This window comes from Mobula hypostoma, chromosome 1, assembly GCF_963921235.1.
Source record: "Mobula hypostoma chromosome 1, sMobHyp1.1, whole genome shotgun sequence".
NCBI lineage: Eukaryota > Metazoa > Chordata > Chondrichthyes > Myliobatiformes > Myliobatidae > Mobula > Mobula hypostoma.
The window spans coordinates 100,757,094-100,776,420 of NC_086097.1; the positions used below are offsets into that span (position 1 = coordinate 100,757,094).

A 19,327-nucleotide genomic window follows, 5' to 3' on the forward strand; every position below is an offset into this window, starting at 1 on the left:
TCTAACCTGAACCCAACATGTTGATGCAGCTATAAAGAAGGCATGACATTGGCTATATTTCATTAGGAGTTTGAGAAGATTTTGTATGTCACCAAAGACAGATGAAAATTTCTACAGATGTACCGTGGAGACCATTCAAACCATCTGGTATGAGGGTGTCTACCGCATAGAATCGAAGTAAGCTGCAGAGAGTTGTAAACTTAGTCAGTTCTATCATGAGCACTAGCCTCCATAGTATCCAGGACATCTTTAAGAAGCGATATCTCAAGAAGGTGGTGTCCATCATTAAGGATCCCCATCACCTAGATCATTCCTTGTTCTCTATGCTACCATCAGGAAGGAGGTACAGAAGCATTAAGGCACACATTCAGTGATTCAGGAACAGCTTCTTCCCCTCTGCCATCCGATTTCTGAATGGACATTGAACCCATGAACACTACCTCACTACTTTTTAAAAATTTCTATTTTTGCAAATTTGACATATGCCGGTAATATTAAACTTGATTCTGATTTAGGCTTATTCCGGCACCAACCATGATCATGCAGATCAACCACTTCAGTACCCTGCTCCCACTTTCTCCCCATACACATTAAATTCCTCAGGCATTAGAAGTCATATCTACCTCATTCTTTAGTAATGAATGCCTTGGCTTGTACTGCCCTCTGTGGTAGAGATTAGATTATGAGAACACTCAGTCCTCTTTTATTGTCATTTAGAAATGCATACATGTATTAAGAAATGATACAATGTTTCTCCAGAGTGATCTCACAGAAAACAGGACAAACCAAAGACTAACACTGACAGAACTACATAACTATAACATATAGTTACAGCAGTGCAAAGCAATACCATAATTTGATGAAGAACAAACTATGGGCACAGTAAAGAAAGTCTCAAAGTCCCCAAGTCGATCGACTCCCGAATCCCCGATAGTAGGCGGCAAAAGGGAGAAACTCCCTGCCATAAACCTCTAGGCATCGTCAACTTGCCGATGCCTTGGAAGCAGCCGACCACAGCCGACACTGAGTCTGTCCGTCCATCCGAAAACTTCGAGCTTCCAACTAGCCCCTCCGATACAGCCTCCCGAGCACCATTCTCTGCTGAGCGCCTTCGACCTCGTCCCAGCCGCTGAAACAAGCAAAGCCAAGGATTCGGGGCCATCTGCTCTGGAGATTCTGGTTACCACACAGTAGCAGCGGCAGCGAAGCAGGCATTTCAGAAGTTTTCCAGATGTCCCTCCATACTCCCACATCCGTCTCCATCAAATCAGAATTGTGCACGGTCCCCTACTTGACAGATTACAGATATCATTCACCAGAGAGGCCGCGCACGCTGCCGTCGCGCCGCCATCGCGCCGCCATCTTCTCCTCCTTGACCACGTCAGGAGTTCCCAACCTGGGGTCCATGGACCACTTGGTTAATGGTAGGAGTCCACGGCATTAAAAAGCGTGGGACCCTGGACCAAGTTCAAAGCCCTCTGAGTGAAGGTACTAACAGTATGGCCTAACAGAGCTTACTGACTGGGATACTTCACCACCTGGTGTAGTGGCTCCAATGCGCGGGTTTGCAAGAAGTTGCAGTGAGTTGTAGACTTACCCAGCTTAATGTCAGGCACAACCCTCCCAACCATCGATCACATCCTCAAGATTCAGTGCCGTCAAAATCATCAAAGACCCTCAATATCTGGGACATACCATCTTTTCATTACTACTATTGGGGAGGAGGAACAGGAGCCTGAAGATCCACAATCAGTGATTCAGAAATATCTGTTTCTCTCCACCATCAGATTTCTGATCAGGCCATAAAGACTACCTTGCTAGTCTTTTTTTTGCACTATTTTTGTAACCTCTACTGGACCCTCTCCAATGCCTTATAAAGATTCAGCATCACATCCTTCCTGTTATATTTGAGTCCTTTCAAAATGAATGCTGATATTGCATTTGCCTTCTTTACCACCGACTCAATCTGCAAGTTCACCTTTAGGGAATCCTGCACAAGAACTACTAAGTCCCTTTACATCTCTGATTTTTGTATTTTCTCCCTGTATAGAAAATAGTCTATGTCTTTATTCCTTCTACCAATGTGCATGACCATATATTTCCTACACTATATTCCATCTGCACTTCTTTGACCATTCTCCTAATCTGTCTATGTCCTTCTGAAGACTCCTTGCTTTCTCAACATTTCTAGTCCCCCCACCCACCTTCATATTGTCTGAAAACTTAGCCAAAGAGCTATCAATTCTGTCATCAAAATCATTGACATATAATGTGAAAAGAAGTGGTCCCAACATAGACCGCATGGAACACCGATAATCATCGGCAGTTCACCAGAAATAGCACTCTTAATAATTCCCACTCTTTGCCTCCTATGACTCAGCCAATCTTCAGTCCATGCTGGTATCTTTCTTGTAATACCATGGGCTCTTATCTTGTTCAGCAGCCTCATGAGTGGCACCTTGTCAAAGGTCTCCTGAAAATCCAAATAAACATCATCTACTGATTCTCCTTTGAATATCCTGCCGGTTACTTCCTCAAAGAATTCCAACAGATTTGTCAGGCAAGATTTTCCCTTGAGGAAACCATGCTGACTTCAGCCTATTTTACGAGGGGTGATTGATAAGTTTGTGGCCTAGGGTAGAAGGAGTCAACTTTAGAAAACCTGACACATTTATTTTTCCTACATTTACACACTTAGTCCAATGTGGAGCATACAGATCCCTTCTTAGTAGAGGTCGGTGTCTTGGTCCTCCAGAAGTGATCCACAGCAGGGATGATTGATGAGTTCGTGGCCTAAGATAGGAGATGAGGAGGAACTTCAAACTTACTGCATTTTCTCTCAAAGAGTTGAACTGCACGTGCATGTAATGAGAGATGTATAATTTATCTCCTTCTACCTTAGGCCATGAACCTATCAATCACCCCTGCTGTGGACCACCTGGAGGTCCAGCACACTCTCGTTACATGCACGTGCAGTTCAACTCTGAGTGATTATGCAGAAAGTTTGAAGTTAATAACTCATCTCCTTCAACCTTAGGCCACAAACTTATCAATCACCCCTGCTGTGGACCACTTCGACAAAGAAGGGATCCGTATGCTCCACGACTGCTGGACTAAGTGTGTACATGTAGGAGGGGACTATGTTGAAAAATAAATGTGCTAGATTTTCTAAAATTGACTCCTTCTACCTTAGGCCACAAACTTATCAATCACTCCTCATATCATGTGCCTTCAAGTATCCCAAAACCCTATCTTTCATGACGGACTCCAACATCTTCCCAATCACTGAATTCAGGCTAACTGGCCTATAATTTCCTTTCTTCTGCCTCTCTTCCTTCTTAAAGAGTGGAGTGACATTATTTTCTGGTCCTCTGGAACCATTCCAGAGTTTAGTGATTCTTGAAAGATGATTACTAATGTCCTTACAATCTCTTCAGCTACCCTTTCAGAACACTGTGGTGTAGTCCATCTGGTCCCGGTGACTTATCTACCTTCAGACCTTTCAGCTTCCCAAGCACCTTCTCCTTACATCTTCCCCCTGACACTCTTGAATTTCTGTCAAATTGCTAGGTATTTTCTACAGTGAAGATAGATGCAAAATACTTATTAAGTTGGCCCTCAATTTCTTTGTCCTCCATTACTACTTTTCCAGTGGTTCAATACCCACTTTCGCCTCTCTTTTACTCTTTATATATCTGTAAAATTTTTGGTATCCTCTTATATTATTGGCTAGCTTATCTTCATATTTCATCTTTTCTCTCCTTATGGCTTTTGTAGTTGCCTTCTGTTGGTTTTTAAAGGCTTCCCAATCTTCTAACTTCCCTGTAATTTTTGCTATATTATATGCCCTCTCGTTTCATTTTATGCTGATTTGACTTCCCTTGGCAGACGCGGTTGCCGCATCCTCCCTTTAGAATACTTTTTTCCATCTTTGAGACATCTGAAGTGTCCCAGAAACTCCAGTCATTGCTGTTCCGCCGTCATCACTGCTAGTGTTCCTGCAACCACCTTTGGCCAGTTCCCCTCTTGTAACTCTGTTATTCCTTTTACTCCACTGTAGTACTGGTACATCTGACTTTATCTTCCCCTTCTCAAACTGCAGGGTGAATTCTATCATATTATGATCACCGTCTCCTCAGGGTTCCCTTACCTTAAGCTCCTTAATAAAACTCGGTTCATTACAAAAACTCCCCATCTGGAATTCCCTTTCCTTTAGTGGGCTCAACCACAAGTTGCTCTAAAAAGCCATCTTCTCGGCATTCTACAAATTCTGCCTCTTGGAATCAAGCACCAACCAGATTTTCCCAATCTACCTGCAAATTGAAATCCCCCATGACTATTGTAACATCTCCCTTTTTACATACCTTTTCTATCTCTCATTGTAATTTGTATCCCACATGCTGGCTATTGTATGGAACCCTGTATATAACTTCTATCAGAGTCTTTTTACCCTTGCAGTCTCTTAACTCTACCTGCAAAGATTCTACATTTTCCAATCCTATGTCACCTCTTTCTGAACATTTGATTTCATTTTTGAACTACAGAACCACCCCATCCCCTCTGCCTTCCTGCCTGTCCTTTTGAAAAAAATGGGTATCCTTGGATGTTAAGCTCCTAACTATGATCTTCTTTCTGCTCTGACTCAGTGATGTCCACAATATCTACCTGCCAGTCTCTAACTGTGCTACAAGATCATCTACCTTATTCTGTATACTGCATGCATTCAAATATAACACTTTCAAGTCCTGTACAGTATTCATCACCCTTTTCGATTTTGCCCCCATACTACGCTTGAACTCATCCCACTGACTGCTAATTTACCCATTCATGCACTTGTCCTTCCTCAAAGTCTCACTACATACTGCATCTAATTGTAAATCAACTGCCCCAACCTCAGCCCAATCATCCCCTGTCAAATTAGTTTAAACCCTCCCTAACAGTTTTAGCAAACTGCTTGCAAGGATATTGATCCTCCTTGGGTTCAGGTGTAACCCGCTCTTTTTGTAGAGGTCATACCTTCCCCGGAAGAGATCTCAATGATCCAGAGATCTGAAGCTCTGCCCCCTGTACGAGTTCCTCAGCCGCTCATTGTGCTAACAACTACATGCTACCGGGAGTAATCTAGAGATTACTAGCTTGGAGGTTATGCTCTTCACTCTTCAGCCTCTTGCATAACACAGTGAGCAGGACCTCTTCCCCTTTCTACTTCGCTCATTGGTGCCACTATGCACTATGATCTCTGGCTGCTCACCCTTCCTCTTGACAATATTCTGCAGCTGCTCTGAGACATCCTTGACTCTACTACCTGGAAGAACAATACACCATCCTGGCATCTCTTTCATGGCCACAGAACTATCAGGTCTCCTACCACTATCACTCTACCTGACTTTACGCTTCCCTGTTGAGCCTCAGAGCCAGCAACCTGGCTGCTGCTGCCGTGCCCTGATAGGTTACTGCCTGCCCCTGCCCCTGCCCCTACCCCCATCCCTGCGGTATCCAAAGGGGTATACCTGTTGCTGAGGGGAATGGCCACTGGGGAACTTTGCAGCGACTGCTTACTCCCCTTACTTCTCCTAGTAGTCACCCATCTAACTGTCTGGGGTCTGCACTCTGGGTGTGACCACCTCGGTAAACGTCTCATCTATGAGATTTTCATCCTCCTAGATGGTCCTGAGTACATCCAGCTCCAGCTCCAGTTCCTAGACCTTGTCAGTCAGGAGATGAAGTTGGGTGCACTTCCTGCAGATGTAGTCATCAGGGAGATTATTAGGTACCCTGTAATCCCACATTTTACAGGAGGAGTGTTAACTATCATCCTAACTACACTTGTTATACTTTTGGCTCTAACTTCTTAAACTTAAGTTCTACAATCAACTAAACGATTCCAAACAACTCAGCACCCTTAGCCTATGTTTGTTCTTCACAAAGCCTGTAGAGCACGAAGTCCTCAGAATTTCCTTGTAAATTTTCTCCATACTCTTTCAATCTTATTGATATCTTTCCTGTAGGTAGGTGAACACAACTGCAGACAATGCTCCAAATTTGGCCTCACCAATGTCTTGTACAATTTCAACGTAACACCCCAACTGCTGTACTCAATGCTCTGATTTATGAAGGCCAACATCCAAAAGCTCTCTTTGTGACCCTGTGACACCACCTTTAAGGAATTATGGGTCTGTATTCCCATGTATAGATCTTAAGTACAGATCTTCATTCTAATGTAGTCTTCAGTGATCACTGTTCAAGTCCTATGCTGGTTTATCCTCCCAAAGTGAAACACCTCACATTTGACTGAATTAAATTCCATCTGCTATTTTTCAGCTTATTTTTTCAACTAGTCCAGATCCTACTGCAAGCCTTTCTCACTGCCAACTACATCCCAATCTTGAGGAGTCATTGGAAATGAAAGGAAGCTTCAGTAGGTTTATGCTCTAACTTAGTCCTTCTGCTTCTGTGGCATCAGTTCCAGAGACCAACAATGTGCTCTTAAACTAAGTCACTGAATCATGTGATTTATCAAGCACGTTTAGTGTAACTGGTGAGGAAATCCAGGAATATACACTAAAATGGCTCAGAAAATTACACCACAACTAGCCACAATTCCTCAAATAGATAATACTGATACCATGGACCATGGGGATGTACTGTACGTGAGTTTTGTTTTCTACAGCTGCCTAGATCTTCAGCACTTTTGTCCCTCCATTCTTCTCATTCTTTTAAGCTGGTGCTAACAACTTCTTTGGCTCTTCTGGTTTTACAGAGATTTTATAGCAATGAGCCTTTGTGATCAAGCCAATGCTCTGTATGTTTCCCTTGTTTTGAGCTCTACCTCAAAATGTACGTCATTTGCTTTGACACATTCAGAGATCATAATATGCTAGCAAAGTGAATGTCATAGTCTTTTTCCCATCTTTCTGTTACAAAATTGAATTTAAGTATGTCTGTGGGAGAAAACAAAATTCTGTTATCAAGCTTTTCAAACTTACACTGAGCAAAGATTATTGGGGCAGGAGTTAGGACTGTTGACTTAATAACCACAAACTAAAGGTTAACATACATTTTCCATGTGAAGTAAACATTACCGTGTACATTTTGTCACCATTGTAGTAACGACAATTCCAGCTTTGCATGTGATAGCTAGTACAGGCAGCATTCTAAAAATCAATACTGCTTGGGAGGAGGGAATTTTCATTTGAGACCACTTTTGTTTTCATTTATGGAATGTTTTCTTTCTCACTCTGGCTTTTTAAAAATGCTCATATTTTACCAGAAATTAAGAAATTAAGTGATAAGCAAACAGGAAAGATGTCCAATGTTCTTCAAACAGTTTTAGATTAGCAGAATTTCATACATACTTGTCCTGCAGCATCTCTTTGTATTTCAGTCTTCGTTTTATTATCCATCCTGTTATATACAATAAATGATATTCCCATTAGCTTCTTATACAATAAGCTTTCCAACACACTATTTAAAAATCTAGTTACATTATTGCTACTATTTGTCATTTATAAAATACAACTTCATGTTCCAGTTTACAAACATGTAACTGATCATTCACAAAATTAAGATTTTCATTAGAAATTATTGAACAAGACTGAGGGATGATTCTTCGGCCCCAAGGCCATTTCACAAGTTCACATCAGATCCTTCTTCTTGCCCATTTCATGTTCCTTACTTCTCTAAGGTACCCTAAGGTCATTCAGTACCTGAATTTATAATATTATTTACAGCTTTCTGATGCAATAGATTCCAGTTCAACTACTATTTTTTACTTGGTGATCTGGTATAAATTAACAAAATTAATCTGTAGATAACGTTGCTTCTGATTGGCCAAGGCTGCTTTGTTTGGTTATGTTATTGTTTCTCCCTTCTTTCTTCCATTTTATTTCCAGTCAGAGCATTTTATATTTTCTTAATTGCTTGTAATGTTTTAAAATCTGATTTTATGCAGTAAAGGTAGAAAAAAACTGTAAAATCGTATGGATGTGTGTAAAAATAAATGACCTTACCACCTGACACATTATTTTCCACAAACAATGATAAATATATCTGTTTGGCAGACAAAAATAGATGAAAAAGATTAATTTCCCATTTTCCAAGAAGCAATTCTATTTGTTCTGAAATTAGATAAAATGTTTTTGTATGCTCACAGATATTTACATTTGTTTTTTAAATCCACTGGTTACTGGAGAAGGTGGGGCTTAAACTTCCTCAGGACAGGTAGAAAAAATTCAGATGTATTAAACCAGCAAACTTAGAAAGCTGACCTATGCTGTCCCTCCATTCTCACAACTCCATGATCTGCTGTGAGTATGCAGACTTCTGTTTAAACTGTGGTGAATTTGCGGAGTTCAAAAGACACCAGTATGATAGAAAAACCAACAAAGTCATAGAAACCATAGAAACTACAGCACAGAAACAGGCCTTTTGGCCCTTCTTGGCTGTGTCGAACCATTTTCTGCCTAGTCCCACTGACCTGCACACGGACCATATCCCTCCATACACCTCCCATCCATGTATCTGTCCAATTCATTCTTAAATATTAAAAAAGGACCCGCATTTACCACCTCATCTGGCAGCTCATTCCATACTCCCACCACTCTCTGTGTGAAGAAGCCCCCCCTAAAGTTCCCTTTAAACTTTTCCCCCCTCACCCTTAACCCATGTCCTCTGGTTTTTTTCTCCCCTTGCCTCAGTGGAAAAAGCCTGCTTGCATTCACTCTATCTATACCCATCGTAATTTTACATACCTCTATCAAATCTCCCCTCATTCTTCTACGCTCCAGGGAATAAAGTCCTAACCTATTCAACCTTTCTCTGTAACTGAGTTTCTCAAGTCCCGGCAACATCCTCGTAAACCTTCTCTGCACTCTTTCAACCTTATTTATATCCTTCCTGTAATTTGGTGACCAAAACTGAACACAATACTCCAGATTCGGCCTCACCAATGCCTTATACAACTTCATCATAACATACATCAAAGTTGCTGGTGAACGCAGCAGGCCAAGCAGCATCTATAGGAAGAGGTACAGTCGACGTTTCAGGCCGAGACCCTTCGTCAGGACTAACTGAAGGAAGAGTGAGTAAGGGATTTGAAAGCTGGAGGGGGAGGGGGAGATGCAAAATGATAGGAGAAGACAGGAGGGGGAGGGATGGAGCCGAGAGCTGGACAGGTGATAGGCAGAAGGGGATATGAGAGGATCATGGGACAGGAGGTCCGGGAAGAAAGACGGGGGGGGGGGTGACCCAGAGGATGGGCAAGAGGTATATTCAGAGGGACAGAGGGAGAAAAAGGAGAGCGAGAGAAAGAATGTGTGCATTAAAAAGAGTAACAGATGGGGTACGAGGGGGAGGTGGGGCCTAGCGGAAGTTAGAGAAGTCAATGTTCATGCCATCAGGTTGGAGGCTACCCAGACGGAATATAAGGTGTTGTTCCTCCAACCTGAGTGTGGCTTCATCTTTACAGTAGAGGAGGCCGTGGATAGACATGTCAGAATGGGAATGGGATGTGGAATTAAAATGTGTGGCCACTGGGAGATCCTGCTTTCTCTGGCGGACAGAGCGTAGATGTTCAGCAAAGCGGTCTCCCAGTCTGCGTCGGGTCTCATCATAACATTCCAGCTCTTATACTCAATACTTTGATTAATAAAGGCCAATGTACCAAAAGCTCTCTATACAACCCTATCTACTTGTGACGACACTTTTCGGGAATTTTGTATCTGTATTCCCAGATCCCTCTGTTCTATTGCACTCCTCAGTGCCTTACCATTAACCCTGTATGTTCTACCTTGGTTTGTCCTTCCAACGTGCAATACCTCACACTTGTCAGTATTAAATTCCATCTGCCATTTTTCAGCCCATTTTTCCAGCTGGTCCAAGTCCCTCTGCAGGCTCTGAAAACCTTCATCACTGTCTACTACACCTCCAATCTTTGTATCATCAGCAAATTTGCTGATCCAATTTACCACATTATCATCCAGATCATTGATATAGATGACAAATAACAATGGACCCAGCACTGATCCCTGTGGCACACCACTAGTCACAGGCCCTGACTCAGAGAAGCAATTCTCTACCACCACTCTCTGGCTTCTTCCATCGAGCCAATGTCTAATCCAATTTACCACCTCTCCATGTATACCTAGCGACTGAATTTTCCTAACTAACCTCCCATGCGGGACATTGTCAAAGGCCTTACTGAAATCCATGTAGACAATATCCACTGCCTTCCCTTCATCCACTTTCCTGGTAACCTCCTCGAAAAACTCCAATAGATTGGTCAAACATGACCTACCATGCACAAAGCCATGTTAACTCTCCTTAATAAGTCCCTGTCTATCCAAATGCTTGTAGATTCTGTCTCTTAGTATTCCCTCCAATAACTTACCTACTACTGACGTTAAACTCACCGGCCTATAATTTCTCGGATTACTTTTCGATCCTTTTTTAAACAACAGAACAACATGAGCCACTCTCCAATCCTCCGGCACTTCACCCATAGACAGCGACATTTTAAATATTTCTGCCAGGGCCCCCGCAATTTCAACACTAGTCTCCTTCAAGATCCGAGGGAACACTCTGTCAGGTCCCGGGGATTTATCCACTTTAATTTTCCTCAAGGCAGCAAGCACCTCCTCCTTTTCAATCTGTACAGTTTCCATGATCTCACTACTTGCTTCCCTCAATTCCAAAGACTTCATGCCAGTTTCCTTAGTAAATACAGACGCTAAAAACCTATTTAAGATCTCCCCCATTTCCTTTGGTTCCGCACATAGCTGACCACTCTGATCTTCAAGAGGACCAATTTTATCCCTTACAATCCTTTTGCTCTTAATATACCTGTAAAAGCTCTTTGGATTATCCTTCACTTTGACTGCCAAGGCAACCTCATGTCTTCTTTTAGCCGTCCTGATTACTTTCTTAAGTATTTTCTTGCACTTCTTATACTCTTCAAGCACCTGATTTACCCCCTGTTTCCTATACATTTCATACAACTCCCTCTTCTTCTTTATCAGAGTTGCAATATCCCTTGAGAACCAAGGTTCCTTATTCCTATTCAATTTGCCTTTAATCCTGACAGGAACATACAAACTCTGCACTCTCAAAATATCCGCTTTGAAGGCTTCCCACCTACCAATCACATCTTTGCCAGAGAACAACCTGTCCCAATACACGCTTTTTAGATCCTTTCTCATTTCTTCAAATTTGGCCTTCTTCCAGTTCAGAACCTCAACCCTAGGACTAGATCTATCTTCTTAAGAAGTTACAATTCCCAGTATTGGCAGCAACTTGCATCTCCTCAGCAAAAATCAAAGGAAGACAGGATCTGCCAGATCTAGCATTTCAAAGTTCAAAGTAACTTTATCAAAATACATATACGTAACCATACACTACCCTGAGATTCATTTTCTTACAGGCATACTCAGTAAATACACAGAAACACAACAGAATCAATGAAAAATTGCACAAAAAGATGGATAAGCAACCAAAGTGCAAAAGACACAAAACTGCAAATACAAAAGAAAAAAAACACAATAAATAATAATAAATAACTAAGTAAAAAATATTGAAAATATGAGTTGTAGAGTGCTTGAAGTTGAGTCCACAGAAGATTGTGGTATCAGTTCTGCGTTGGGGTGAGTGAAGTTATCCATGCTGGTTCAGGAGCCTGATAGTTGAGTGCTAATAACTGTTTTTGAACTGGTGTTGTGGGACCTAAGGCTCCTATACCTCATTTCTGACGGCAGCAGCAAGAAGAGAGCATGGCCTGGATAATGGGGGTCCTACATGATGGATGCTGCTTTCCTGTGACACCATTTCTTGTTTGTGCTCAGTGGTGGGGAGAACCTTACCTGTGACAGAGTGGGCTATTTATTGGGGGGCATGGAGGCAGCAAAACTACTTCTTATTGATAATATATTCCAATTTTCTCTTGCAATCTCCTGCCTTCTCACAGTAGCAAATTAGTTCACAATTATGAATATTATAAAACTACCTGCACCTTGAATGGTCCCTGTAATAGCATATTCTTAAGAGTCATAGGAGTATTCATACAACCAGGAGTAGTCAGACTCAAACCCTGGCACCTGCTCTGCCATTCTATAAGATCATGGCTGACCTTTCCTCTCAGTACTACTTTCCTGTCTTTTATTCCCCTCATGTCCAAAAATTTATTAGTTTCTGTCTTGAATGAACTCAGCAAATGAATGGCCATTGTTCCCTTGCACAGAGAATTCCCTTAACCTGGCTGAAGAGGTTTTTTCTCGGCTGTCCCAAATGACCATGCCCTTAATTTGAGACAGTATTCATTGGTTCTATACATCCCATGCGGGGGAATAACTTTGCACTTCACTTATACAGAATTCTTACTGGGCTGAACATTTTAAAGATGTCACTGCTTATTTCTTTTCACACTGCTTATTTTATTTTCATATGACAGTATGCACATCTCAGAAGTCACTCTAGTCAACACTCTTTGCTCTCCCACTTTCACCAACATATCTTTCTGACAGGGAGGCAAACCACTTCACAAAATCATAGATAATAGCTGTAAAAGTTCAATAAGTTCAATAGGTACACTTAATGTTTGAAATATGTCTACAATATACATCCTGAAATTCTTTGTCTTCACAAACATCCACAAAAACAGAGTGCCTCAAAGAATGAATGACAGTTAAATATTAGAACCCCAAAGCCCGCCCCCCCCGGCTCCCCCTCCCACATACAAGCAGCAGCAAGGCAACAACCGCCCCCCCCGACCCTCACCAGCAAAAAAGCATCAGTGCCCTCCACTGAGCACTCAAATGTGCAGCAAGCACCATTAAAGACACAGACTTGCAGAACTCCAAAAAAAGACTACTCATTCACCCAGTAATTCGACATACCACAGGCTCTCCCTCTCCCTAATAAGGGAAAAAGAGGTGTCCCCATTTCACAGCCAGAGGGGAGACATAACAAACAACTTGCTGATATACGATGTTAAAAATCTGTTGTGTTGTGTTTTCCGAGCTCTGAGCCCAGAGAATCTGCCCCAGAAAAGCACAACCCTGTGGACACACAACTCATTTTGAAAGGTTCAAAATGAATATCAGTACATATGACTAATACTCAGGCAAAGTAACTGATATGAGAAGAGAATTGCATCGTACCTCTTTTTGGAACACATAACACTTAAGTGTGAATTACAAGCGAATTTAAGACACAAATGGTTCCTCATTAATACATACGTGAAATAAACTCAGCAGGTGCTAGTTAATTAATTATGGAGCAATCAGGAGCCAGACTGGGTGTATTAAATTAATTTATGCAGCGGGGGAGATAATTTAAGTTAACTATATGCATCAGTGGTGTGGGAAAGATATCTTATAAAATAATTTGAGATGCAGTTTGAACTAGGGGCTGAGGAACACATCTGGGAATATTTCTAAATTAATTTTTAGTTCAGCTGAGAGTGAGGCCAAGTAATTTCTGAATTAATTTGGAATACAGCCTAGAAAGGCAGGGGACAACTTAGAACGATTTCTTGTTCAGCCAGTATTGAGGTCTGAAGAGTACAGACTTGAGATGTGCACATAAAATAACCTTCATGCTTGTACATCATTAAAAGTATTACAGTGAACAAGCAATAACCAACAGTTGAAGAATTAATGCATAGTTTACAAATAAATGAACATATTTGTTTAAAGCAAAAATAATCTGACAGAATATGTGGTTCAGCCGTGGTTATCAATTTAAAGAAAGCATTAGATCAAATGAAAAGATACAAAATGAGGTTTAAAAAGTGCTAGTAAGTCTGAGGATTGGGAACATTTCAATGTGCAGCAAAGGAGAATCAAGATGTTATTGAGGAAAGGCAGGCTAACAAGAAACAAGCAACTGCATATGTAAAAAGGAAAAGATTAGCTTACGTTAATATGTATACCTTGTAGACTGAGAGGAGAAATGATCTTGAGGTATAAGGACATGGCAGAAATTTTTTTTCCAGCTTTAATTTTGTTAGCTTTAATTTGCAAATATTTCATCTTATTAAAATTAACAGGTGCTTTTTAAAAGAGTTATCCATCAATGAAGCAGCATTGAAACATTCTCTTAACTATCTGAGCCTGCAGAATTAAATTAGAACAAACCAATGTATAAAAATCTGCTCTAGCCTGAGGTCTGAGTTTGGCACCGCAGAGCAATCATTCATTTGTAATCCTTTTTCTTCGTGGCTCTCCTGCACATTTCCTATGCAGACTGAGCATCAGCAAGTTGGAATCGCTGTTATTATATTCTAAAGTTATCATGTATCATGCCCTCTCATTTCAGCAGAAATTTTAAATAAATATTGTACTTCTATTTTCCTGGAAGACCGAGAGAACCTATCTACCAGAAATATTGGAGGAGTCTAGGCCTCAAGTTAATGTGGAACTAAAAGAAATTAGCATTTCTACAGCAAATGGTATTAGCGAGATTAATGAGGCTGAAAGATAATAAATCTTCAAGATCCAAGAACTTGTATCTAAGGTTTCTGACAGAGTGAGCTATGGGCATGGTGGATGCACTGGCTGCCATCTCTGAGAATACGTCACCTTCTAAAACAGTTCCCACACACTGGAAGGTAGCAAATAAAACCCCATATTTTTTTTAAAAAAGGATAGAGAGAGTAAATAAAAAAGCAAAGACCAACAAGTGAGACATTAGTAGCATGAAAAATGCCAGAATTTATTTTTTAAGAAAGTTAGAGGATACCTGGAAATTAATAATAGGTCTGGACAGAACCTACATAGATTTACAAATCTGACAAGATTTTCTTTTTGAGATTGTGAAGAGCAAAACAGATTGGGAAGAAGTTGAGGTTATAGTATATTTGGACTTTTAGAAGCTAGATCATGGGGTTAGTTAGTTTTATAGATTTTAACGCTAAGATCATAGATTCAGAGTTATGCAGCACAGACGCAGGCCTGGTCTACAAAGAACGATATCAGCGAATGCACACTGATCAAATAAATGCAAAACACTGCAGACATTGGAAATCCGAACTAAAAGCAACTGAATTTTCAAAAATGCTGGAGATACTCAGCAAATGAGGTAGTGTTTGTGGAGAAAGAGTAAACATTTCCAATTGATAATGTTTCAGCAGAACTGGGGAAAGACAGAAATGCAGAAAAAGTAAAGGAGTGTAGAAAACCTAAGGAAAAGTTTCTTATAGAAGACCATATGATATAGGAGCTGAATTAGGCCATTCAGTCCATCGAGTCTGCACCGCCATTCCATCATGGCCGATCCCAGATCCCACTCAACCCCATACACCTGCCTTCTCCCCATAACCTTGGATGCCCTGACCAATCTCAGGAAGCTATCAATTTTCGCTTTAAGTATACCCACAGTCTTGGCCTCCACCACAGTTTGCAGCAGAATAATCCACAGATTTACCACTCTCTGGCTAAAAAAGTTCCTCCTTACCTCTATTCTTAAGGGTTGTCCCTCAATTTTGAGGTTGTGCCCTCTACTTCTGGACATCCCCACCATAGGAAACATCCACACTAGCTAGTCCTTTCAACATTTGCTAGGTTTCAATAAGATCCCCCCCCCCCCGCACCCGCATTATTCTAAATTTCAGTGAGTGCAGGCCTAAAGCTGCCAAACACTCCTCATGTGTTAACCCCTTCATTCCCAGAACCTCCTCTGGATTCTCTTTTTGAGACATGGGGTCCAAAACTGTTGACAATACTCCAAGTGCAGCCTGACCAGTGTCTTATAAAGCCTCAGCTCCTTGTTTCTTATATTCTATTCCCCTAAAACAAATGCCAACAATGCATTTGTCTTCTTTACCACATACTCAACCTGTAAATTCACCTTCTGAGAGTCTTGCATGAGGACTCCTAAATCCCCTTGCACCTCTGATGTTTCAATTTTCTCCCCATTTAAATTATAGTCTGCACTTTCGTTCCTTTTTACCAAAATGCATTGTCATATATTTCCCAATACTCTATTCCATCTGCCACTTTTTTGCCTATTCTTCCAACTTGTCGAGGTCCTTCTGCAATTGTATTGCTTCTTCAGCACTACCTACCTCTCCACCTATCTTTGTATTATCTGCAAACTTTTCCACAAAGCCATCAATTCCATAATCTAAACTATTGACAAACCATGTGAAAAGCAGCGGTCCCAATACTGACCCCTGAGGAACAACACTAGTCAATGGCAGCCAACTAGAAAAGGCCCCCTTTATTCCCACTCACTGCCTCCTGCCTGTCACCCATTCCTCTATCCATGCCAGTATCTTTCCTGGAATGCCATGGGATTTTATCTTGTTAAACAGCCTCATGTGTGGCACCTTATCAAATGCCTTCTGAAAATCCAAGTAAATAGAAACATAGAAAAAAACCTACAGCACAATACAGGCCCTTCGGGTGAAATGAATGTAGCAAAAAACTTGAGGAAATCCTTGAGGAAAATCTGATGCACTCTGCAAGAGAACTGTGACTCAGGAGAAGATTTTTTTTCCCAGCAAGATAATGACCCCAAGCAAAAAGCCAAAGCTGCACAGGAATGGCTTAAAGACAACAAAGTTAATGTCCCGGAGTGGCCAAGTCAGAGTTCAGAATCAATCTAATTGAGAATTTGTGGTTGGATTTGAATAAGGCTGTTCACTCACAATCCCCATGCAATCTGAGAGAGTTGAGCAGCTTTGTAAAGAAGAATGGAGAAAAATGCAGTGTCCAGATGAGCAAAGCTGATAGAGACCTATCCATACAGACTCAAGGCCGTAATTGCTGCCAAAGGTATATTTACTAAATACTGACTTGAAGGGGGTGATATTTATGCAATCAATTAAGACCATAAGATATAGGAGCAGAAGTAGGCCATTTGGCCCATCGAGTCTGTTCCGCCATTTAATCATGAGCTGATCCAATTCTTCCAGTCATCCCCACTCCCCTGCCTTCACCCCATACCCTTTGATAACCTGGCTAATCAAGAAACTATCTCTGCCTTAAATACACCCAATGACTTGGCTTCCACAGCTGCTCATGGCAACAAATTCCACAGGTTTACCACCCTCTGACTAAAGTAATTTCTCCACATCTCAGTTCTAAATGGACGTCCTGCAATCCTGAAGTCGTGCCGTCTTGTCCTAGAATCCCCTACCAGGGGAAATAATTCTGCCATATCTAATCTGTTCAGGCCTTTTAACATTCAGAATGTTTCTGTGAGATCCCCCCTCATTCTCCTGAACTCCAGGGAATACAGCCCAAGAGCTGCCAGACGTTCCTCATACCGTAACCCTTTCATTCCTGGAATCATTCTTATGAATCTTCTCTGAACCCTCTCCAATGTCAGTATATCCTTCCTAAAATAAGGAGCCCAAAACTGCAAACAGTACTCCAAGTGTGATCTCATGAGTATCTTGTAGAGCTTCAACATCATCTTATATTCTACACCTCTAGAAATGAATGCCAACATTGCATTCACCTTCTTCACAACCGACTCAACCTGGAGGTTAACCTTTAGGGTATCTTGCACAAGGACTCCCAAGTCCCTTTACATCTCTGCATTTTGAATTCTCTCCCCATCTAAATAAAAGTCTGCCTGTTTATTTCTTCCACCAAAGTGCATGACCATATACTTAACAACATTGTATTTCATTTGCCACTTCTTTGCCAATTCCCCTAAACTATCTAAATCTCTCTGCAGGCTCTCTGTTTCCTCAACACTACCCGCTCCTCCACCTATCTTTGTATCATCGGCAAATTTAGTCACAAATCCATTAATACTGTAGTCCAAATCATTGACATACAAGTCCAAATCATTGACATACATTTTAAAAGCAGCAGTCTCAACACCGACCCCTGTGGAACTCCATTGGTAACCGGCAGCCAGCCAGAATAGGATCCCTTTATTCCCACTCTCTGTTTTCTGCCGACTAGCCAATGCTCCACCCATGCCAGTAACTTCCTTGTAATTCCATGGGTTCTTATCTTGCTAAGCAGCCTCATGTGCGACACCTTGTCAAAGGCCTTCTGAAAATCCAAGTACACCATGTCTATTACACCTCCATTGTCTACCCTGCTTGTAATTTCCTCAAATAATAGCAGTAGGTTAGTCAGGCAGGATTTTTCTTTCAGGAAACCATGCTGGCTTTGGCCTATCTTGTCATGTGCCTCCAGGTACTCCGTAATCTCATCCCTAATAATCGATTCCAGCAACTTCCCAACCACTGATGGCAGGCTAATTATTTTGTGTTTAATAATTGTAATAAATTTAGACCAATTTATTGAAGTTCGTTTTCATTTTGATATGAAAGTATTTTTTCTGTTGATCGGTGTCCAAAAAGCCGAACTAAATCCACTGTGATTCAATGTTGTAAAACAATAAAACATGAAGACAACTTCTAAAAGGAGTCAATACTTTTTACAGGCACTGTAGATGCGCTCTGGTTGGGAGGGCTTTACTCGTGATGTTCTGGGCTGTATCCACTACTTTTGTAGGCTTTTCCATTCCAGGCATCATGCAACCAGACAATATTCTCTCCACCACATATCTGTAGAAGCTTGTCAATGTTTTAGATGACATGCCATATCGTCGCAAACTTCTAAGAAATTATAAGTGTTGCTCTGCTGTCACTGTAATGGCATTTACATGCTGGACAAAGGACACTGAACTGATAATATTGAGTAATTTAAAGTTCTTGACTCTCTCAAGATATAATTCCTCAATGAGGACTGGCTCATGGACCTCTGGTTCTGTCCTCTTGTAGTCAATAATCAGCTCGCTGGTCTTGCTGACTTTGAGTTGTTATTGTGACACCACTCAGTCAGATTTTCAATCTTCTTCCTGTATGCTGATTTGTCACCACCTTTGATTCAGCCAATGACAGTGGTGTCATCAGCAAACTTAAATATGGCATGTGCTTAGCCTTGCAGTCATAAGTATAAAGCGAGTAGAGCAGGAGACTAAGCACACAGCCTTGAGGTGCACCTGTACTGATGGTAACTGTGGAGGACTTATTGTTGCCAATCCGAACTGACTGGGTTCTGCAAGTGAGGAAATCGAGGATCTATTTGCACAAGGAGATATTGAGTCCTTGGTCTTGGAGCTTATTGATTTATTTTGAGGGTATGACAGTATTGAATGCCGAGCTGTAGTCCATGAAGAGCATCCTGATGAGTGTATCTTCACTGTTCAGATGTTCCAGGGTTGAGTGAAGAGCCAATGAAACTGCATCTGCTATTGATCTGATGTGACAGTAAGCAAACTGGAGTGGATCCAAGTCACTCCTCAGGAAGGAGTTGATATGTTTCATCACCATCCTCTCAAAGCACTTCATCTCAGAGGATGTAAGTGC

General features: G+C 41.3%; 1 protein-coding gene across 9 annotated transcripts in view; it reads right to left on the reverse strand.

The window, feature by feature from the left end:
- LOC134349452 (uncharacterized) overlaps positions 1-19,327 on the reverse strand; it is a 420,820-nt gene that overhangs the window by 31,298 nt on the left and 370,195 nt on the right. For all 9 annotated transcript variants that reach the window (XR_010018683.1, XM_063053823.1, XM_063053798.1 and 6 more), the window contains one exon: positions 7,356-7,404. Coding sequence is in view for 8 of the 9 variants with exons in the window: in XM_063053823.1 (XP_062909893.1) it covers positions 7,356-7,404 (49 nt within the window). In the remaining variant the exon portion in view is untranslated. The remainder of the gene's footprint in view (positions 1-7,355; positions 7,405-19,327) is intronic.